The 20823-nt window shown below is 43.1% G+C and overlaps 1 protein-coding gene across 1 annotated transcript; it reads left to right on the forward strand.

Annotated features, from left to right (window-relative positions):
* Positions 1-332: 332 nt before the first annotated feature.
* LOC308287617 (myosin heavy chain, fast skeletal muscle-like) lies at positions 333-20311 on the forward strand (the record flags this gene model as incomplete). The annotated part of the gene is made up of 39 exons (XM_080728844.1): positions 333-542; positions 1657-1800; positions 3558-3714; positions 3810-3837; positions 3935-4043; positions 4151-4243; positions 4333-4396; positions 4478-4576; positions 6973-7076; positions 7192-7330; positions 7838-7956; positions 8246-8395; positions 8484-8654; positions 9080-9383; positions 10043-10107; positions 10471-10558; positions 11876-11993; positions 12112-12235; positions 12941-13077; positions 13577-13832; positions 14289-14531; positions 14654-14830; positions 14923-15068; positions 15215-15305; positions 15392-15781; positions 15912-16038; positions 16210-16328; positions 16432-16628; positions 16713-16896; positions 17096-17261; positions 17446-17570; positions 17695-18003; positions 18176-18379; positions 18568-18693; positions 18799-18969; positions 19064-19168; positions 19275-19370; positions 20054-20182; positions 20291-20311. The coding sequence occupies 39 exons, from the start codon at positions 333-335 to the stop codon at positions 20309-20311; spliced, it is 5805 nt and encodes a 1934-aa protein (XP_080584970.1).
* Between the last annotated feature and the right edge of the window lie 512 nt (positions 20312-20823).

Genomic DNA, 20823 nt, shown 5'->3' on the forward strand with positions numbered 1-20823 from the left:
AAATCGTGAACATTTGAATTTTGACCCGATTCTATAAGTGTCTTTTGAATCCTTCTAAGGTTTTTTGAAAAAAAAACTATGTTTCTATGTCAGCAATCTGGCCAGCCATCGTCAAAGAAAAGGTCCTTTTCACTTAACTGGAGCTCCGTTATTCTGTTCTTGACAGACTACTATGTCAGTGGTTCTCAAACCTTTTCATGTGAAGGACCCCCAAAATGATATGTATTTGGCCACGGACCCCCATCTCAAAATATTTAGTTCCAGGGACCACCCAGAAGCAACATTAATATAATTAACACCATCTATTTGTCCGTCTACAGAAAGCCGCCACCATGAGTACGGACGAAGAGATGAAGCAGTATGGCAAGGCCGCCATTTATCTCCGTAAGCCAGAGAAGGAGAGAATGGAGGCTCAGGCTTCGCCCTTTGATGCCAAAACGGCAGCATATGTGGCCGACAAAGCCGAGCTGTACCTCAAGTGTAAAATCGTAAAGAAGGACGGTGCCAAAGTCACCGTGGAACTGCTTGGGGACAAGAAGGAGGTAAAGGTTTATCTAAAATCAAGTACCACTGTAAGGGCCGATGTATACTCCACTTTTAGAGCCCACTTTAAATCGGTTCGGCTCTGTTCAAACTACAATATCGTCACCTTAATAAACTAACTTGAATGAGCTGTCCTAACAACCTCCAGGTTCTGGTGCCGCCAAGCCTGTGCTGCCCACACAAAGATCTGAGCTATCCGTGTGCGAAAGATCTCCATATATGGGATCTCTGTATCTCTCAGTCCTTGTCCCCTTTTATGGGCATATTCGTTGGATCGGCGGTTCTACTGAAAAATTACGTTTTGTACAACTGTGCATCATGTAAGTACAGTAACGGCAGGGGAAGTAGCTAAGTATGTAGGCAAAGATCTGGGCTACTCTGCGTGCGAAAGTTGGAGTCTGTAGAACCAACCATGTGCTGTGAGACCTCTTTCATGTGATTCGGGCCAATTCGGCCTCGGCATCAATTAGTAGTCAGGATGGCCTATAAGTCACTGTTTGAGAAAAATGATATTTTTGGGGGGGGGGGGGGGGGGGGTGCTGCCGAGATGTTGTGACACCCAGGACCAAATTTAACTCTAAAAGTGGAGTAGGCCTACATGCAGGCCAGTGGTGTAAAGTAACTAAGTACTTTTACTTACAGTAAGTGCTATGTACGGTTTTGAGGTACTTTTACTTTACTGGAGTATTTCCAATTACTTCTACTCCACTACATTCTAGATCCAGAAAATGTTACTTTTACTCCACTACATTTATTTGAAAACTTTAGTTACTATTTACTTTGCGGATATAAATTATAATATTATAAAAGATACATTAACCACTTTAGCCCTATTTTATGCCTATAGGCATTTGAAAATAGCCTACAAGCTCACAACGCGTCGCCAAGTGACGCGTTGTGAGCTTGTAGATCAGCTATTTTCAAACATTTTGTACTTTTACTTTTGGTACTTTAAGTACGGTACATTTTGATGCCAATATTTTCATTGTATTTTACTTGTAACGGAGTACTTCTACATTGCAGTAATGATACTTTTATTCACGTAAAAAAAATTGAGTACTTTTTCCACCACTGATGCAGGCCCTAATCACGATTATTATTATATTTTTCCAGGAAAGAACTGTGCCTGAGGCTGACGTCACCCCCATGAACCCTCCCAAGTATGACAAGATTGAGGACATGGCCATGATGACCCACCTCACTGAAGCCACCGTCCTGTATAACCTCAAAGAGCGTTATGCAGCATGGATGATCTACGTAAGGTTTTAGACTTGTGATTTTTGCGGGTCGACTCGACTCAGTAAAAAGTTGAGTTGAAGTCGTCTTTACCCTTCGATGACGTCATCACATCACACACGACCCCCCAATTATGTTGGGGGGGGCCCCCCAGACGATTAACTTAATGTGCAACATTGTTTTCTCACTCAACTGTAAACAAACCAACAACGTTTAAGTATATAGACATACAGTAGAGGGTATCTTCACATTTCTAAAGTGCCAATTTAAGGACTTTTTAATACCTCTAAATTAATTAGACTAATTAAACATTGTCCAAATTGTCAGATATATAGAGGCAGAAATTGTGAAAATAGCCGATCTACATGCTCACAACGCCTCGCATTGCGAGGCGTTGAGCATGTAGATCGGCTATTTTCACAATAGAACCATGTTATACCAAATGTAATGTAGCACTGTAATATTGGATCATTCCGTCCTTGGCAATAAGCAATCCTACTGTTTGAATGCTGTACAGACGCACACATGGAGCAAACATAATGATAGAGGATAGAAGTTCGACTTTCTCTGGTGGGAGTCGACTTGTGACTCAGTCGACTTGTTGACTTTTTCGCTAATGCCCTATTTTCTACATGCTGAGAACAGTTCATGGTTGTTGCACCTGTCGATAGGAAAGAGAGAAAAATACACAGTACAATTTTTTTACAAGTGAAACCCATAGAGAAAACAACAGTATGTAAATAAGAAACTTTTAGTTCGTTTTTTTGTTTTTTTTGTTAACAAAAGTTAAAGTTATACCATGTAACTTTTTTTATAAAACAAATCTTAAAATTGTCCTAACTGTTAAATCGCTAAAGTTTTAGAACCCCCACTCTGTTATTTTCAGCTTCTGAAGCCTTCTCTTTATATGTTTTCTATGAGTTGTGAGGGGGGGAGAATTTCCCGGCAAAATGATGTCATCTCCCACATGATACACTACCAGCCAATCACAGCGCCGATCATACACCACCGGCCAATCACAGCGAGTCTTGCTGTCTCTAAAGGAAGTAGCTTCCCTCAGCAACTGTGTTTACATTGGTGAAGGAATCTTGCTTGCTACTCCCTCAATCCTGGTCTAAAAATGATGGGAGACGGCTCTACGGAATCGTATCGGCGAGGCGGAGGTGCTCGCGACGGCCGCGGTGGTCCGCGGACCCCCGTTCCGGTGGTCCGCGGCGACTCCGGCCGAAAAAAGCAATACCGCTACTGACCACTAGTTGAGCAGCTTCCACAGTACAGCTTTAACTTGTTCATTTAGTTGATGCCTCTTCTAACTCATAACATTAATCCCAGCGGAGATCAGTCTTTTTGCCTTTGAGTGAGTTTGCATTTCCAGAGCGGAAGGGAGCGGGTGGAAGTAGGGGGTCCAATGAGTTTCTTTAGATAGGAGGGGGTATTGCTGTGGATCCACTGATGGGTAAGAAGGCAGATCCTTGAAGGTTACTCCATCCTGAAGGAGATGGGAAGCTAGTGTAGAGAATGGAGTATGGCTGTGATATGTTCTCTCTCATCATCAGGATCCTATATAGCAGCACATGACATTCTAGCTACTCAGACTATAAATAGGCAACCACACTCGCAATTTCCCAGAATTTTATCTTTCTAGTTCTGAATGTACTGGAGCTTCTGGATGCTCATGTTAGGGACCCCGATGAGAAGTGCGTTGCAGACAGTAGTCAAAGCCTTGAGGAGACAAGGGTGAGCAAGTTAATGTTCTTTCTCTTCTCCCCTTCCTTCAGACCTACTCTGGCTTGTTCTGTGCGACTGTGAACCCCTACAAGTGGCTCCCAGTGTACGACCAGGAGGTTGTGAATGCCTACAGAGGCAAGAAGCGTATTGAGGCCCCACCTCACATCTTCTCCGTCTCTGACAACGCCTATCAGTTCATGCTGATGGGTACGTACTGTCCTAGTGAGGATAATGTAAAACATACATAACTATAACGGTCTTGTGCCGTATTTGTGACTAAAGGTTTGATTTACATTTTACAGACAAAGAGAACCAGTCTGTCCTGATCACGTAAGTTTCTGTCATCTACTAACTAGGCATTAAAAACAAGAACATTGTACACAAATTGACTAACTGCATTTCTCTGAATGTATGCATTTATAACCAGTGGAGAATCCGGTGCTGGAAAGACTGTGAACACCAAGCGTGTCATCCAGTACTTTGCAACAGCTAGTTCTGGTGGAGAGGGTGGAGGTGGCGGTGCCACTAAAATCAAGGTACATACAGGTTTTAACTTTAACAAATAAATGTTTTTGAACATTTTGAAAATTTGAAAAAAATCTGACCAAATGTTAAACTGGGCGATGTCTGAAACATTCCATAGGGGTCACTGGAGGATCAGATTATTGCAGCCAACCCCTTGCTGGAGGCCTATGGTAATGCCAAGACCATTAGGAATGACAACTCCTCTCGCTTTGTAAGTTTAAAAATAATGTCATTTTATGAGAATACCCGCAACAATTCCACAATGTAGAGAGATGAAACAAAGTGTGCTCTATCAAACAGGGTAAATTCATCAGAATCCATTTTGGCGGAACCGGTAAACTGGCCAGTGCTGATATTGAGACATGTAAGTATGAAGTTCACAGATGGTAAATGATATATCCCTTTATGTGAGGATTACATTTTGACTTATGTACAACCCATATAGATCTGCTGGAGAAGTCCAGAGTGACCTACCAGCTTCCTGCTGAGAGAGGCTACCACATCTTCTTCCAGATGATGACCAACCACAAACCTGAGATCATTGGTAAGTGGAATTACTATTATAGTTTATTATTATTATAGATTATTGTCTCCGCCAGGCCGAAAGGCATGGTCGAGAGACTGTTGCACCCTGTCTGTCTGTCTGTCTGTCTGTCTGTCTGTCTGTGCAGCTAATCTCTGACGCTGTTGGCCCGGTGCCAAACTGTGCACACATACACTTCCTGGATGCCAATTCAGAACCTCTGCCCCACATTTTTCACATGGGCCTGTTCTAGCGCCACCATGAGTCAGATTTTTACAAAACTTTTAACAACTCCTACAGATTTTGTCCAAAGATCACGCAAATCGGTAGACAGTATCTCTACAGTCATGTGATCAACGTGAATCTGTCCAATTTACCATATTCCATCCCGTTTGGCTAAGATTGGCTTCCAAAGTTTGCAGGATTGCTCTGTTATGAACAAAATGCCTCAAATCATGAACACAGCGTGCAGTGTTCATGAAATTGGCACACTCATCCCCACTTCCCAAAAGGACGATTGTTTCCTATAACTCCACCGATCAGTTTAAAACTATCTATGCGCACTCCCTAGCGGCCAAGGAAAAACATTTGCCCTGCATTTTTCACATCTGCCTTTTATAGCACCACCAGGAGGCCGACTTATGTAAAACATATTCTTTGATATTAGTCCTTCAGATTTTATCCAAAGATTATGCATATCACTACACACTGTGTAGTGATCACTATAGATATACTGTGTAGTACACAGTATATCTATAGTGATGTGATCAAGACAGATTTTTCTGATATTTCATATTCTATCCTGATTGGCTAACATTGGGTTTCAGGATTGGTCCGTTTTGAACAAAATGCCTCAAATCATGAACGCAGCCTGTGATTTGCGTGGAATGTTACGCACACATTCCCACTAGGCCAAGGAACAAATGCCACCCTTTTCACATTGCCTTATTATAGCGTCACCAGCAGGTCAACTTTTGCTAAACACATTTTTGGAACAAAATGCCTCAAATCATGCATGCAGCGTCTGAATGCCATGAAAGGCCCAAGAACACATGGCACCCTTTTCACATTGGCCTATTGTAGCGCCACCAGGAGGCCACAATAACCTACCTGACTTGGCGGAGAGCGCTGTTTCTAGTTGTTAAATGGAATTACTGATGCTGATGCAGTGAGATAACCCGACTCCGACCAGATGGCGGTGGAATTGAGTTCACAAGTTAAAGGACAACTCCACCCTAAATCACTTCTAGGCTCATTTCCTACTTATATTGATCCAAAAAGACTGTCCATGGGGTCTATTAGGCACAAATGCCCCTGTTGTCCATTTTCCCCTGCAGAACCAAGCAGCTCTCATAGCATAGAGTGGAGCTTATAAGCCTATCGCTTTTACACTATTTGTTGCGGTCAAAAGTGATTTATTTTTTCATGACTGTGTTACTAGTTGTCATTACAAACACATCCATGCCTTGATTGCACCACACAAGCCACCACAATGGCAAAAATCATGTTTTGGGGTGAGCATTCGGCACAACTACAAATCAAAGTGACTGTATTGGCCAATCACAGTGTGTCTTTTCCGGGACTTGGCAAAACACATAAAAGCATAACATCTGTTTAGCAGAGTGTCATGACTTTTGTGGGACAACGATGGCATGAATGTCTTTGTAATGACAACTAGTAACACATTCATGAAAAATAAAAACTTTTAACCACAACAAATAGTGTAAAAGCGATAGGCTTATAGGCTTCACTCTATGCTATGAGAGCTGCAGGGTTCTGCTGGGGAAACTGGACAACATGGGCATTTGTGCCTAATAGACCCCATGGACAGTCTTTTTGGATCAATATAAGTAGGAAAATGAGCCTAGAAGTGATTTAGGGCGGAGTTGTCCTTTAAGTTCACAAAGTATTGTGAACTTGTGAACTCAATGCCACTGAGTGAGATTAGCATTGATTGATTGATTGATTGAAGACTTTATTAGAAGTTTGCATAGGAAAAGGTACAGTTTCATGACGGTACAGTTCACTGGTACAAGGTCTACTAAAAGGAGATCCATGAAAAGACTAAGCTTATTTCCACAGGAAACCATTAAAGTATCTCATATAGTATATAGCAGTGAGAGCAGAGAGGGAAGCACGCACATCTCCAAAAGATGTTTCAGGTGCTGAACCAAAAATACACACCATAGGAAGAAGGGAAGTCCGCACACTGTTCTGTAGCTCCAGCGACAATTTTATTGAGGAGAAACAACGTTTTGACCCCGGTGCGTCTTCATCAGGAGACGACCCACCAGGGTCGAAACGTTGTATCTAGCACAACAGTGTGCGGACTTCCCCTCTTCCTATAAGATTAGCAGTGAGAACATCAATGAATGAATAAAAAACACATGTTCACACCTTTTTTAATCCCTTTTCAGAGCAGTGTCTGATCACCTCCAACCCCTACGACTTCCCCCTGATCAGCATGGGTGTGATCGTTGTGAACAGCATCGATGACAAACTGGAACTCGAAGCTACTGATGTCAGTGAACATTTAATTTACCGTTGAGTTGTAGCCTACACAATTCTAATTGGATGTTTGTTGATCTAATGCTTAATTTCAATCTCTTGAATACATCTCTGCTCGTTGACATCAGGACGCTATTGACGTCCTGGGCTTCAGTCTCGATGAGAAACAGGGCATCTACAAGTTCACCGGCGCTGTCATGCACCATGGTGTCTTGACCTTCAAACAGAAGCAGCGCGAGGAACAGGCAGAACCAGACGGCACTGAGGGTGAGAGGAATGAAAATAATGCTGTAATGCTTTGTCACAAAGATTGTATTTAGTTATATTCTAAATGAACTAAGCCAGTGGTTCTCAACCCTTTTACACCAGAAGATCTGTCTCTATACCACTATAAAAACTGATATAAATACAGTTGTGTAGACCTACCCCATCCTATTCAGCTATGCACAGTTAACACAGGAGGCCAATATATTCCTTGAATTCATGGAGATTGTTTAGTTTAGTTTGTTGCATTCCTAAGCTAATAATGTGATGACCGGGTCCATATTTAGCTACTATACTCTGTGAACTTCCCATGCAAATTGCACAAGCCGCTGAGTCTATTGAAGTTGCAACAGCACTGCTGCAGAGACTCTGTTAGAAGGATGGTTATTGGGTTTACCTACTATTCTAGATTACTATCTCTTTGCAATTGACATATTACCTTGTGTTTACCTTGCTTACTGTTAAAGCGTCTGATAAATACCTAAATTGCAAATTGTGTGAACATTTCAGTGGCAGACAAGATTTGCTACCTTTTGGGCCTGAACTCAGCAGATATGCTTAAGGCATTCTGCTACCCCAGAGTCAAAGTGGGAAATGAGTATGTCACTAAGGGACAAACTGTGCCACAGGTGAGTAACTTGACATTTGTATGTATGATATCTGATTTCATACGCACCTTACATTCTCAACGCAGCACAAGAACTCTAATGTATTTTTGCAGGATTAATCGGTAGTAGTATCTCTATAGTCATTAAACTAGTTATTATTTACTTTAGACTAGATTTGATATGATATATTACCTTGTGTTTTCCTTGCTTACTGTAAATTGGTCTGGATTAAGAGTGGCTAAATCTTTAATTCTACATTCTGAATTGTGTATTTCAATACCGCTACTAAATAACGTTCCTATTTCCTTAGGTCATGAACTCAGTTGGTGCCTTGGCCAAGTCCATCTATGAGAAGCTGTTCTTGTGGATGGTCATTAGGATCAACGAGCAGCTGAGCACACCAGCTCAGAGAAACTTCTACATTGGTGTGCTGGACATCGCTGGTTTTGAAATCTTTGATGTAAGAATTGACTTGTTTTAAGTGGGATACTCATTCTTTTTTGTCACAAAGTTAGGGACTAACAGGCTAATGATATTTCAACTTACAGTTCAACACCCTGGAGCAACTGTGCATCAACTTCGTCAATGAGAAACTGCAACAGTTTTTCAACCACACAATGTTTGTTCTGGAGCAAGAGGAGTACATGAAGGAGGGAATTCCCTGGGATCTCGTTGACTTCGGCATGGACTTGGCTGTCTGCATTGAGCTGATTGAGAAGGTATACAATTATTCTTATATTTGCATGTATTATCTTGGACTTGGCTATCTGCATTGAGCTCATTGAGAAGGTATCATTATTGCGACCATAGGTTGCAGTTTAGTATGTGAACGGTCACATCCTGTCCGTATGTATCTCTGTCTGTCTGTCACGCCTGACACTGTGGTGCTATGGGTTTGTCCCTCTGACAAATAACCCCATTGACTTGAATGGGAAAATACAAAAACGGAGAACCACACTTGCAATTTCCCAACATTGCATCTTTCTAGTTAGTGTCGTATACTATTGTTATCAGCTGGAGTTTACGGAGTAACATATAGCTTCATTGAGAAGGTAAACAATTATTTTTTGCTTTAATGGACATGATTTTAATATTTTTTTGAGTTTGTTTTTTGTTGATTTGTCTCTTTTGTCTCCTACAAAAGCCCTTGGGCATCTTCTCCATCCTTGAGGAGCAGTGCATGTTCCCGAAGGCTACGGACAAATCCTTCGCCGAGAAGTTGATTGACCAGCATCTTGGGAAGAACAAGGCCTTTGAGAAACCCAAACCAGGGAAAGGCAAAGGTGAAGCCCACTTCTCCCTGGTCCACTACGCTGGAACCGTGGACTACAGCATCACAGGCTGGCTGGAGAAGAACAAGGATCCACTTAATGACTCTGTGGTGCAGCTGTACACCAAGTCTTCAGTTAAACTGCTTGCAACACTGTATCCCCCACCTGAGCCTGAAGGTAAGTTTATTCATAGAATAAAACGTGTTCAGTTAAAATGCTGGGTGTACTGTATCCCCCACCTGAGCCTGAAGGTATGTTTATTCATAGAATATAGTGTGTTCTGGGACTGGGACACACAGAGCACAATTCCAACCTTTACCTCTTGGCTGTATAAGAGCACCTACCAAGGTTGGGCCTTTAGCGTGCTGGGAACTAGAGTTATGGCTGTTTAAACCCCGGGCCAATAGGAACACAGAGAGGGGGGGGGGGGGGGGGCAGTGGCAGAGCAATGGTGTGCGCAGGTCTCTGGTGTGGCTATTCTGACGGCAGACCCCTGACCAAGTTTGGTGGGCAACGGTGCTGCATGTTACGTTTGTATGCCCACCCACCCGACCAAACAACTTCTAGGCAATTTGTGGCAGAGCAATGGTGTGCGCAGGTCTCTGGTGTAGCTATTCTGACGGCAGACCCCTGACCAAGTTTGGTGGGCAACGGTGCTGCATGTTACGTTTGTATGCCCACCCACCCGACCAAACAACTTCTAGGCAATTTAAACAAATCATCCACCTGGACCTGAAGTTACTATTATATTAATTTACTATAAACACTCTGACAAGAAGAGAGGCATTTTTATTGTGTTTAACTAATGATAACTCATGATTGTAACATGTAAACAGATACTACAAAGAAAGGAGGCAAGAAGAAGGGTGGTTCTATGCAGACTGTGTCAAGTGCTTTCAGGGTAAGAATATGTATTCATTATTATCAACTTTAAATTCCTGTACGAATATTTATTATAATTTTTTTCCAACATTACATTATTGTAAGAATGAAGCATTATTATTATCAACATTATATCCATGTATGAAATATGCAGGTATTTTCATGTTGAAATTAAACTATTTCTGTATCACATGTTGTAAGCTTGTAACTCTGCTTTAAAATGGGGCTTAAAGTGGTTAATTTATGTTTTAGGGGGGAAATAATCTGGAGAGTAACTAGTATCTAATGAGTTCAAATAAGTAGTAGTAGTTTAGGGAAAAAGTACAATGTCGTATGAGTTTCTACTAATAATAAGCTTAATTGTCTCATTATGTCTCAACAGGCCAACTTGGCGTTGCTGATGACCAACTTGCATCGCACTCATCCTCACTTTGTGCGTTGCCTGATTCCCAACGAGTCCAAGACTCCAGGTAAACAGAAAATAAACATTTAAACAGTGATAGTCATTTAACGCAACTTTGGCCAGTGTGTACAGTAACTATTTTGTACTGATTGCGACCGTAGGTCGCAGTTACTTCTATACTATCCAAACCTCCACCGGCTGTCAGTCCGTCAGTCCATCTGTCGGTCACGTCACTCGTCACACGTCACACTTTCCCCCTACTCATATCTCCGCCACCGTTGGCCCGATCCATGCCAAAATTTCCACACAAACTCCTTGCCTGCCAAACTACAACCTCCAAGGAACCCCGGAGCTCCAGGGACCTGGGTGTAAAAAATGACCAAATGTGCAAAAAAGACCAAATGACCACCCCAACGGGGCTCCACACGGGGAATTCCCGGGGACCACGACACCTGGTGCTCCAGAACGGATGCAAAAGTGGTGGCGCCCCCAGTGGAGGACCCCCTCCACTGCAGCGCACATAAAATGCCGTAACTCGGACTAGGAGCGACCGGGAGAGCCGGGGCCGGTACCTATTCGTCCACTTCGGCGGCGCGGAGACCCCACCCCTCATTTCTCACATGGCCCTCTTCTAGCGCCACCATGAGGCCGATTCTTGCAAAACACATTTTTGGACACTGCTCCTACAATTTTTGCCCTAAAATCACGCAAATCGGTACACAGTATGTCTACACTCATGTCATCAACTTGGATCTGTCCCATATAGCGCCACCTTCAGGCCGATTTTTTAAAACACATTTTTGGACACTGCTCCTACAATTTTTGCCCTAAAATCACGCAAATCGCTACACAGTATGTCTACACTCATCTCATCAACATGGATCTGTCCCATATAGCGCCACCTTCAGGCCGATTTTTTAAAACACATTTTTGGACACTGCTCCTACAATTTTTGCCCTAAAATCACGCAAATCGCTACACAGTATGTCTACACTCATGTCATCAACATGGATCTGTCCCATATAGCGCCACCATCAGGCCGATTTTTTCAAACACATTTTTGGACACTGCTCCTACAGATTTTGCCCTAAAATCACGCAAATCGGTAAACAGTACGTCTACACTCATGTCAACAACATGGATCTGTCCCATTTAGCACCACCTTCAGGCCGATTTTTTAAAACACATTTTTGGACACTGCTCCTACAATTTTTGCCCTAAAATCACGCAAATTCGCACAGTATCTCTACAGTCATGTAATAAAAACGCATCTGTCCCATCTAGCGCCACCATCAGGACGATTTTGGAAAGACTTTTTTTGCCTATTTGTGGAGATAAGCGACTAGGGAGTCTTACTGGTAATAATGAAGCAACATGTTTACAGGGCTGATGGAGAACTTCCTGGTCATCCACCAGTTGAGGTGTAACGGTGTGCTGGAGGGCATCAGGATCTGCAGAAAGGGCTTCCCCAGCAGAATCCCTTATGCTGACTTCAAGCAGAGGTACGGTATTTATTATTCCTTACTTTTTTAGTTCCATTCATATTCATGCAAAATTTTACAAAATGGGTACAGAGTACTGAACGTCAGCGGAAAATGACCATGAACTTTTACAAATCAGGTACAAAGTACTGAATGCCAGCGCATGCCCCGAAGGCGCGTTTATGGACAACAAGAAAGCCTCTGAGAAGCTGCTTGGCTCCATTGACGTACCTCAAGAGGAGTACAAGTTTGGACATACCAAGGTAAACACACTCCCAATCTGGTTTAACATTATCCAGAGAGGACTAAAAGTAGATTTTACGGTTGTTTAGTTACAGTGTTTGTGACATTGCATTCAGGTGTTCTTCAGGTTGTTTAGTTACAGTGTTTGTGACATTGCATTCAGGTGTTCTTCAGGTTGTTTAGTTACAGTGTTTGTGACATTGCATTCAGGTGTTCTTCAGGATGTTTAGTTACAGTGTTTGTGACATTGCATTCAGGTGTTCTTCAGGATGTTTAGTTACAGTGTTTGTGACATTGCATTCAGGTGTTCTTCAGGATGTTTAGTTACAGTGTTTGTGACATTGCATTCAGGTGTTCGTCAGGATGTTTAGTTACAGTGTTTGTGACACTGCATTCAGGTGTTCCTCAGGTTTAGTTCCAGTGTTTGTGACATTGCATTCAGGTGTTCTTCAGGTTGTTTAGTTACAGTGTTTGTGACATTGCATTCGGGTGTTCTTCAGGTTGTTTAGTTACAGTGTTTGTGACATTGCATTCAGGTATTCTTCAGGATGTTTAGTTACAGTGTTTGTGACATTGCATTCAGGTGTTCCTCAGGATGTTTAGTTACAGTGTTTGTGACATTGCATTCAGGTGTTCTTCAGGATGTTTTAGTTACAGTGTTTGTGACATTGCATTCAGGTATTCTTCAGGATGTTTAGTTACAGTGTTTGTGACATTGCATTCAGGTGTTCTTCAAAGCTGGTCTGCTGGGTGTCCTGGAGGAGATGCGAGATGAGAAGCTGGCTGCTCTGGTCACCATGACTCAGGCTCTTGCAAGAGGTTACGTCATGAGGAAGGAGTTTGTCAAGATGATGGCTAGGAGGTACTTTGAAAACATCAATTCAATATTGAGTACAATTTGTAAGTAAACATTGCCATTGCTCAATAAAACAAATGTAAAGCGTCAATAAAATAGCAAACATTGCCAAGCAAGCTTTTGGTGACGGTGGCAAGGTAAAAACTCCCCTTAAATGGAGAAGAATACCAACAGCAATAACAACAACGACAACAGTAACAACTATAATGACGCGATAATAGCAGCACTAACTAGAAGTGTGGTTGCACTGGCACGAGTCGCGGGTTGTGGTCAGCGGGATACGAGGAATCCGCTGGGAAAAGAATGTGGGTTTAGAGTTTTTGAGCGGTGCTCCTGGAGGGATCTAAGCTCCAACATATGGCGTTGTCTGGGAGGCGAAGCACGGCCTACATGTTGGCACAAAGCGCTCAAAGTTTATTGTACGCCCAGGGTCACATTGGCCTAGCTTCGCGGGACACTTAATGAAATTAACTTCCACTCACTTCACACTAACTGTTTTCCACAGAGAGGCCATTTACACCATCCAGTTCAACATGCGCTCATTCGTGAATGTGAAACACTGGCCATGGATGTTGGTCTACTACAAGATCAAGCCTCTCCTGCAGAGCGCTGAGACAGAGAAAGAACTGCAGAACATGAAGGAGAACTATGAGAAGATGAAGGTTGACCTGGCTGCTGCCCTGGCCTCCAAGAAGACCCTGGAGGAGAAGCTGATCGCTATAACGCAAGAGAAAAATAACCTTGCAACCGCAGCGGCATCAGTAAGTAGTTACACTTGAACAGGAAATGTTGTTAAAAAGTCATATTGTATAATCAAACTACAGGTATCTTAAAATCTTTTAACTAATGTAGATGTGTAGTAGACCATGGCAGAGGATGCCTGGATGGTCGAACGACGGTTCGACCATGCTACTCACCCACACACTAGTATATTCTTTTGGAGGAGGTTGATAGCCTCAACTACTATAGTATATCCTTCTGGAGGAGGTGGATGGCCCCCATCTTCTTCCTTGTCCTCACCTCCGCCACCGCCTCTGTACTGTCCCAGCTCTAACAATGATAGAGCCTGCCTTTTTCACCAACTTGTTCAGTCTGTCAATGTCGCTTGTGTTCATGTACCCCCTCCCCTAGAAAGCAGCTGCAAAGAAATCTCATATATCTCTACCCAGAACAAACGCTGACATGTTCCCTCATTTTACCTTTCCATTGACAACCAGGGTGACGAGGCTCTGAACGATGCTGAGGAGAGATGTGAGGGTCTTATTAAAAGTAAGATCCAGTTGGAGGCCAAGCTCAAAGAGACGACCGAGAGACTGGAGGACGAGGAGGAAATGAACGCTGAGCTGACCGCCAAGAAGAGGAAGCTGGAGGATGAATGCTCTGAGCTCAAGAAGGACATCGATGACCTGGAGCTCACCTTGGCCAAAGTGGAGAAGGAAAAACACGCCACTGAAAACAAGGTTCAACATTATACTCTCTAGCTGTAAAGTTATGGAGCAACAATGATCCATTCATGATTATACACTCTAGCCGTCTTATCAAGTTATAGAACTATAATGATCCATTCCTTCATGTTAATTAGGTGAAGAACCTGACCGAGGAGATGGCCTCTCAGGATGAAGGTCTTGCTAAGCTGACCAAGGAGAAGAAGGCCCTCCAAGAGGCCCACCAGCAGACCCTGGATGACCTGCAGGCAGAGGAAGACAAAGTCAACACTCTGACCAAGGCCAAGACCAAGCTGGAGCAGCAAGTTGACGATGTGAGTTTTACCAAAGTCAAGCACGTGTTTTAACTACATTATGTTTATTGTTACACTGAATGATGATGTGCAAATCGTCCATCGTTGTGCAGCTGGAGGGTTCTCTGGAGCAAGAGAAGAAGCTCCGCATGGACCTGGAGAGAGCCAAGAGAAAGCTGGAGGGTGATCTGAAACTGGCCCAGGAATCCATAATGGACCTGGAGAATGACAAGCAGCAGAATGACGAGAAGACAAAGAAGTAATGTGGACCACAATTACGGACGGACGGACGGACGGACGGACGGACGGACTGACGCAACCTATGGTTGCAATTATATCAACTATATGAATTGCCATGGAGACGAACTACCACTAAAATATGACGTATATTCCTGTATTCCACAGGAAGGACTTTGAAATTGCCCAGCTTCTGAGTAAGATTGAGGATGAGCAGTCTCTGGGCGCCCAGCTGCAGAAGAAGATCAAAGAACTCCAGGTATTTTCCACTGTAATTAATTAATAACAATAAGTAAGGGTGAATTTTTATTTTCAGATGTTAATCTAACATCATTCATTTGAAAGGCTCGTATTGAAGAGCTGGAGGAGGAGATCGAGGCTGAGCGCGCCGCTCGTGCCAAGGTGGAGAAGCAGAGAGCCGACCTCTCCAGGGAACTGGAGGAGATCAGCGAGAGGCTGGAGGAGGCTGGTGGAGCCACGGCCGCTCAGATCGAGATGAACAAGAAGCGTGAGGCCGAGTTCCAGAAGCTGCGTCGTGACCTTGAGGAGTCCACCCTGCAGCACGAGGCCACCGCCTCCGCTCTCCGTAAGAAGCAGGCTGACAGCGTGGCTGAACTGGGTGAGCAGATCGACAACCTCCAGAGAGTCAAGCAGAAACTTGAGAAGGAGAAAAGCGAGTACAAGATGGAGATCGATGACCTGTCCAGCAACATGGAGGCTGTCGCTAAGGCAAAGGTAGAAGAGAATGCTTATGTGTAATTGTTGTCAAAATACTTGTTCAATGAACCATTTGGAAAGAAAATATTAGGGTATACATTGTAGGTTACTTCAGTGATTGAATTTTATGTCCAATATTAATCAACAGGGAAATCTTGAGAAGATGTGCCGCACCCTTGAGGACCAACTCAGTGAAATCAAGGGCAAGAGTGATGAGAACGTTCGCCAGTTAAATGACATTGGAGCACAGAAAGCGAGACTGTTGACTGAAAATGGTAAATGTTCACTGAAAAGTCTACTAGACTACATGGGTTTTCAATGGTACTTGAGGAAATTCCATAAATAGAGATAATGCTTTTATCGGCAGTTATCCCAGGAATTTAGGGAATATGTATTCAACAAAGATTATGTAAATGTTTGAAACTAATATTAAAACGTCTCACTAGGTGAGTTTGCTCGTCAACTTGAGGAGAAAGAAGCTCTGGTCTCTCAGCTCACCAGAGGCAAGCAGGCCTTCGTCCAACAGATTGAGGAGTTGAAGAGACACGTTGAAGAGGAGGTTAAGGTAAGGAACAGGCGTTTCTTCACTTTTTCTTATGAATAGGCCTAATAACATCTGTCTGTAATTTCATCCAGTTGACATTATTTTGTCATCTTTCTTTCGACAGGCAAAGAATGCCCTTGCCCATGCTGTGCAATCAGCTCGCCATGACTGTGACCTCCTGAGGGAGCAGTTTGAGGAGGAACAGGAAGCTAAGGCAGAACTCCAGAGAGGAATGTCCAAGGCCAACGGTGAGGTGTCTCAGTGGAGGGCCAAGTATGAGACTGATGCTGTCCAACGCACTGAGGAGCTGGAGGAAGCTAAGTAAGACATCAGTGTTTTTACAATCATCAGGTACCGCTCACTATAAATAAATATTGCTCATGATAACTCAATTCCATTCAACAGGAAGAAGCTCGCCCAGCGTCTTCAGGAGGCCGAGGAGCAAATCGAGGCTGTGAATTCCAAGTGTGCCTCTCTGGAGAAGACCAAGCAGAGACTCCAGGGTGAAGTGGAAGACCTCATGATTGATGTGGAGAGGGCCAACGGTTTGGCTGCCAACCTTGACAAGAAACAGAGGAACTTCGATAAGGTGCTTTGACATACATTTTTTTAAAACAATATTATTCTTTCCTCCTTAAAGTGGGGTAAATAACGCATTCTATTTCAAATTCTGTGCAGGTCCTTAAAGTGGGGTAAATGACTATAGCCTATTTTGTATTTTTTTATTTTTTTCATAAATCGTACAGACATGCTTATAAATGACACATTTCATTACAAATGCTGTGCAGGTCCTGGCAGATTGGAAGCAGAAGTTTGAAGAGGGTCAGGCCGAACTGGAGGGAGCTCAGAAAGAGGCTCGTTCTCTCAGCACTGAGGTGTTCAAGATGAAGAACTCCTACGAGGAGTCTCTGGATCAACTGGAGACCATGAAGCGTGAGAACAAGAACCTGCAACGTAAGTCTTCTCTACAGTACATCCTTCTTTTAATAACATTAAAAAAGAAAGAAAAAAATAAAATAAAATAAAACATTAAATGTTCAAGATCGATTGCGGATCAGGCTGCAACTTTATTCAAATGCAAATACAAAACAGTTGCTTATTGGAAAGATCCTAATTCGTTATTTTCAATGAACTGTAGAGGAGATCTCAGACCTGACTGAACAGATCGGTGAGACTGGAAAGAGCATCCATGAGCTGGAGAAATCCAAGAAACAGGTGGAGACAGAGAAGTCAGAGATCCAGACAGCCCTGGAGGAAGCTGAGGTAAAACTAGATGTCTCTATCTTAGATTTCTTTCAATACATTTTATATTCAAACAGTGTAGCAGTATATGATGGATGTTACATTAAAAGGTCCTACAACCTTTTGCTCCCGTGTTACATTTCAGGGTACTCTGGAGCACGAGGAGTCCAAGATTCTTCGTGTGCAGCTGGAGCTCAACCAGATCAAGGGTGAGGTTGACAGGAAGCTGGCAGAGAAGGACGAGGAGATGGAGCAGATCAAGAGGAACAGCCAGAGGGTGATTGACTCCATGCAGAGCACTCTGGACTCTGAGGTCAGGAGCAGGAACGATGCCCTGAGGATCAAGAAGAAGATGGAGGGAGACCTGAACGAGATGGAGGTTCAGCTGAGCCACGCCAACCGCCAGGCTGCTGAGGCCCAGAAGCAGCTGAGGAATGTCCAGGGACAGCTCAAGGTGCAGAATACATAGTAGTTAGACAGTAGACAATAGACACATATTCAAACACAAGGTAGTTAAACAGAGACCATAGACATACCGGTATATTCAAACAATGAAACTGCTCTGAACTACAGTCACGTTCTGATGTTTCTCTTCACACGACCACCTCGAATGTGATTTGTTTTAGGATGCCCAACTGCACCTTGACGACGCTGTCAGAGGACAGGAGGACGTGAAGGAACAGGCTGCCATGGTGGAGCGTAGGAATGGCCTCATGGTGGCTGAGATCGAGGAGCTGAGAGTGGCTCTGGAACAGACAGAGAGAGGCCGCAAAGCAGCCGAGCAGGAACTGGTGGATGCCAGTGAGCGCGCTGGCCTGCTGCACTCCCAGGTAAGTCCATGGAAAAAAACTCAACATATTTAACTCCTTTCTCATGAACATTGTTCTGTCTACCTCTAACTCTCACATGCCTGAGATAATCATGACGTTAGTCGCGTCGAATGGCCTTATTTATTTTCATTTGAACATACATACAGTATCATGCATACTTGCATTCCTAAACTGAATCTTTGTTTTAGAACACAAGCCTTTTGAACACCAAGAAGAAGCTTGAGTCTGACCTGATCCAGGTCCAAGGCGAAGTGGACGACAGCGTTTCAGAAGCAAGGAATGCTGAGGAGAAGGCCAAGAAGGCCATCACTGATGTAAGTTAAGATGATCTCCACGGCGGGTGTGATGCAGCGGCATCATTTTTGTTCCTTTGCGGGACAACAAAGTATATTTGATCTTACACAAAAACTACTTTCCAGGCTGCTATGATGGCCGAGGAGCTGAAGAAGGAACAGGACACCAGTTCTCACCTGGAGAGGATGAAGAAGAACCTGGAAGTCTCTGTCAAGGACCTGCAGCACCGTCTGGACGAGGCTGAGAACCTGGCCATGAAGGGAGGCAAGAAGCAGCTCCAGAAACTGGAGGGCAGGGTAAGGTGTATGGTTTACTTCAACACAGCATACCTGTATAGTCAATGAAATAAGAAGAAATCGTTTGATAATAATGTGCTATTCAATTGTGAAGGTGCGTGAACTGGAGGCAGAGGTTGAAAATGCACAGAGAGCCGGAGGAGATGCTATCAAAGGTGTCCGCAAATACGAGAGGAGGGTGAAGGAGCTGACATACCAGGTACTGTACAGTATATCATGTTCACTTCAATGACCATCATGCCTCTGACAAAACGAATAGATTGCATGAACAACTGATGTTATGAGTTCATTCACTCTGACTTCAGACTGAAGAGGACAAGAAGAACATGGCCAAGCTTCAGGATCTGGTAGACAAGCTGCAGATGAAAGTGAAGGGCTACAAGAGGCAGGCGGAGGAAGCGGTAAGACAAATATATAGTTTAGTTGTGGTCGCCATGGGCATAGTGTTGTAGGCCTAGTCATAGTTTAACTAATGGAATAACGAAAGTAGTAATAGGAATTATTAGGAATCAGTTATGTATGTAAGTGAATATCAGTGTCCACCGTGCTGCTTTCCACGAGACATGACATGCACACAGCTGCAGATGCAGGCAGTGCGTTTCAAGGAATCATGGTAACAGTAACATGGTAACATTTTTTGGCTCAGGCTGCCGAACAATAACAAGAAAGATATGTTTACATTGCCCAAGCAAGTGTCTTAATAATCTAATAAATACAGATGAAAAGGGGAACATAAATACAGTTGGCGGGGGTACAGCATGGTGTAAACAGAGCTATGTCACATTGTCGTTATGTTTACTGTATACAGGGTATAATGCTTTTTGAAACTTAATGGTAACAATCTTTTGCAGTTGCTTTGGGACAAATGGCAGCATCTATTTTTTTTAATGCATCAGATTTAAAATGCATTTAAAGGTAGCAGCTCTGTTTATTCAGTATGTGCAGTAGGTCTATACTAATGGAAGCGCCATTCTCACCGGGAGCGATAACTATAACTATATATCGTTCACCATTGTATATATATTTTTTGAACGCTGCCATCCACTTGAGTTCACAAATCTTGCTGCTCTCTATCATATTGTAGGAGGAGGCAGCCAACACTCACCTGTCCAAGTGCAGAAAGGTTCAGCATGAACTAGAGGAGGCTGAGGAGCGCGCCGACATCGCTGAATCCCAGGTCAACAAGATGAGAGCTAAGACTCGTGACTCCAAGGTAAATACCTGTTCGATATGAAGGTTCATTAATGATGATTATCTTAATTATTAATTATAACATTTAACTGAAGACTCACTATCTAATTGTATATTCCTATCTTTACAGGGAAAAGAAGCTGCTGAATAGGTTCTGCAATTCAAGTCACCGTAAAGAGTCATAAAATATGACCTGTTGTATTCAAAAAGTCATAAAATATGACCGATTGTATTCAATAAAGGTGGCAAAACAAAAGAATATTCTGTCTTTAATTCATTACTTTGTCAATCATTTTTTATTTTAGTATTCTGGTTCCAACTCACATGTCCACTGTACGGTACCATTTTATAAACACAATAAAATACATGTTTAAGGACAATTATTTTAAGGACTGTGTGGGTCATATGAATTATGACATTTAAACTGAATCCATTCTTTTGGGGTCCTCTGTGTAACCCCCACCTGTACCCCTCCCTGCGTATTACGGTGGGCGCCATCACACCCAGGTCCGCTGGGATACTGTTTGACAAATGTACAATGCCCACACAACACATCAGATGACACCCACTGAGCACGCCGTCTAAAAGTGGTCTAATAGACGTATAGATTTGGAAATTTATTAGTGGTCTAAACTTAGACTAGACGACTAATAGACTTCTAAT

The sequence above is a fragment of the Nannobrachium achirus genome (genome assembly GCF_963921795.1).
Source record: "Nannobrachium achirus genome assembly, chromosome: 6".
In the NCBI taxonomy this organism is placed as follows: Eukaryota; Metazoa; Chordata; class Actinopteri; order Myctophiformes; family Myctophidae; genus Nannobrachium; species Nannobrachium achirus.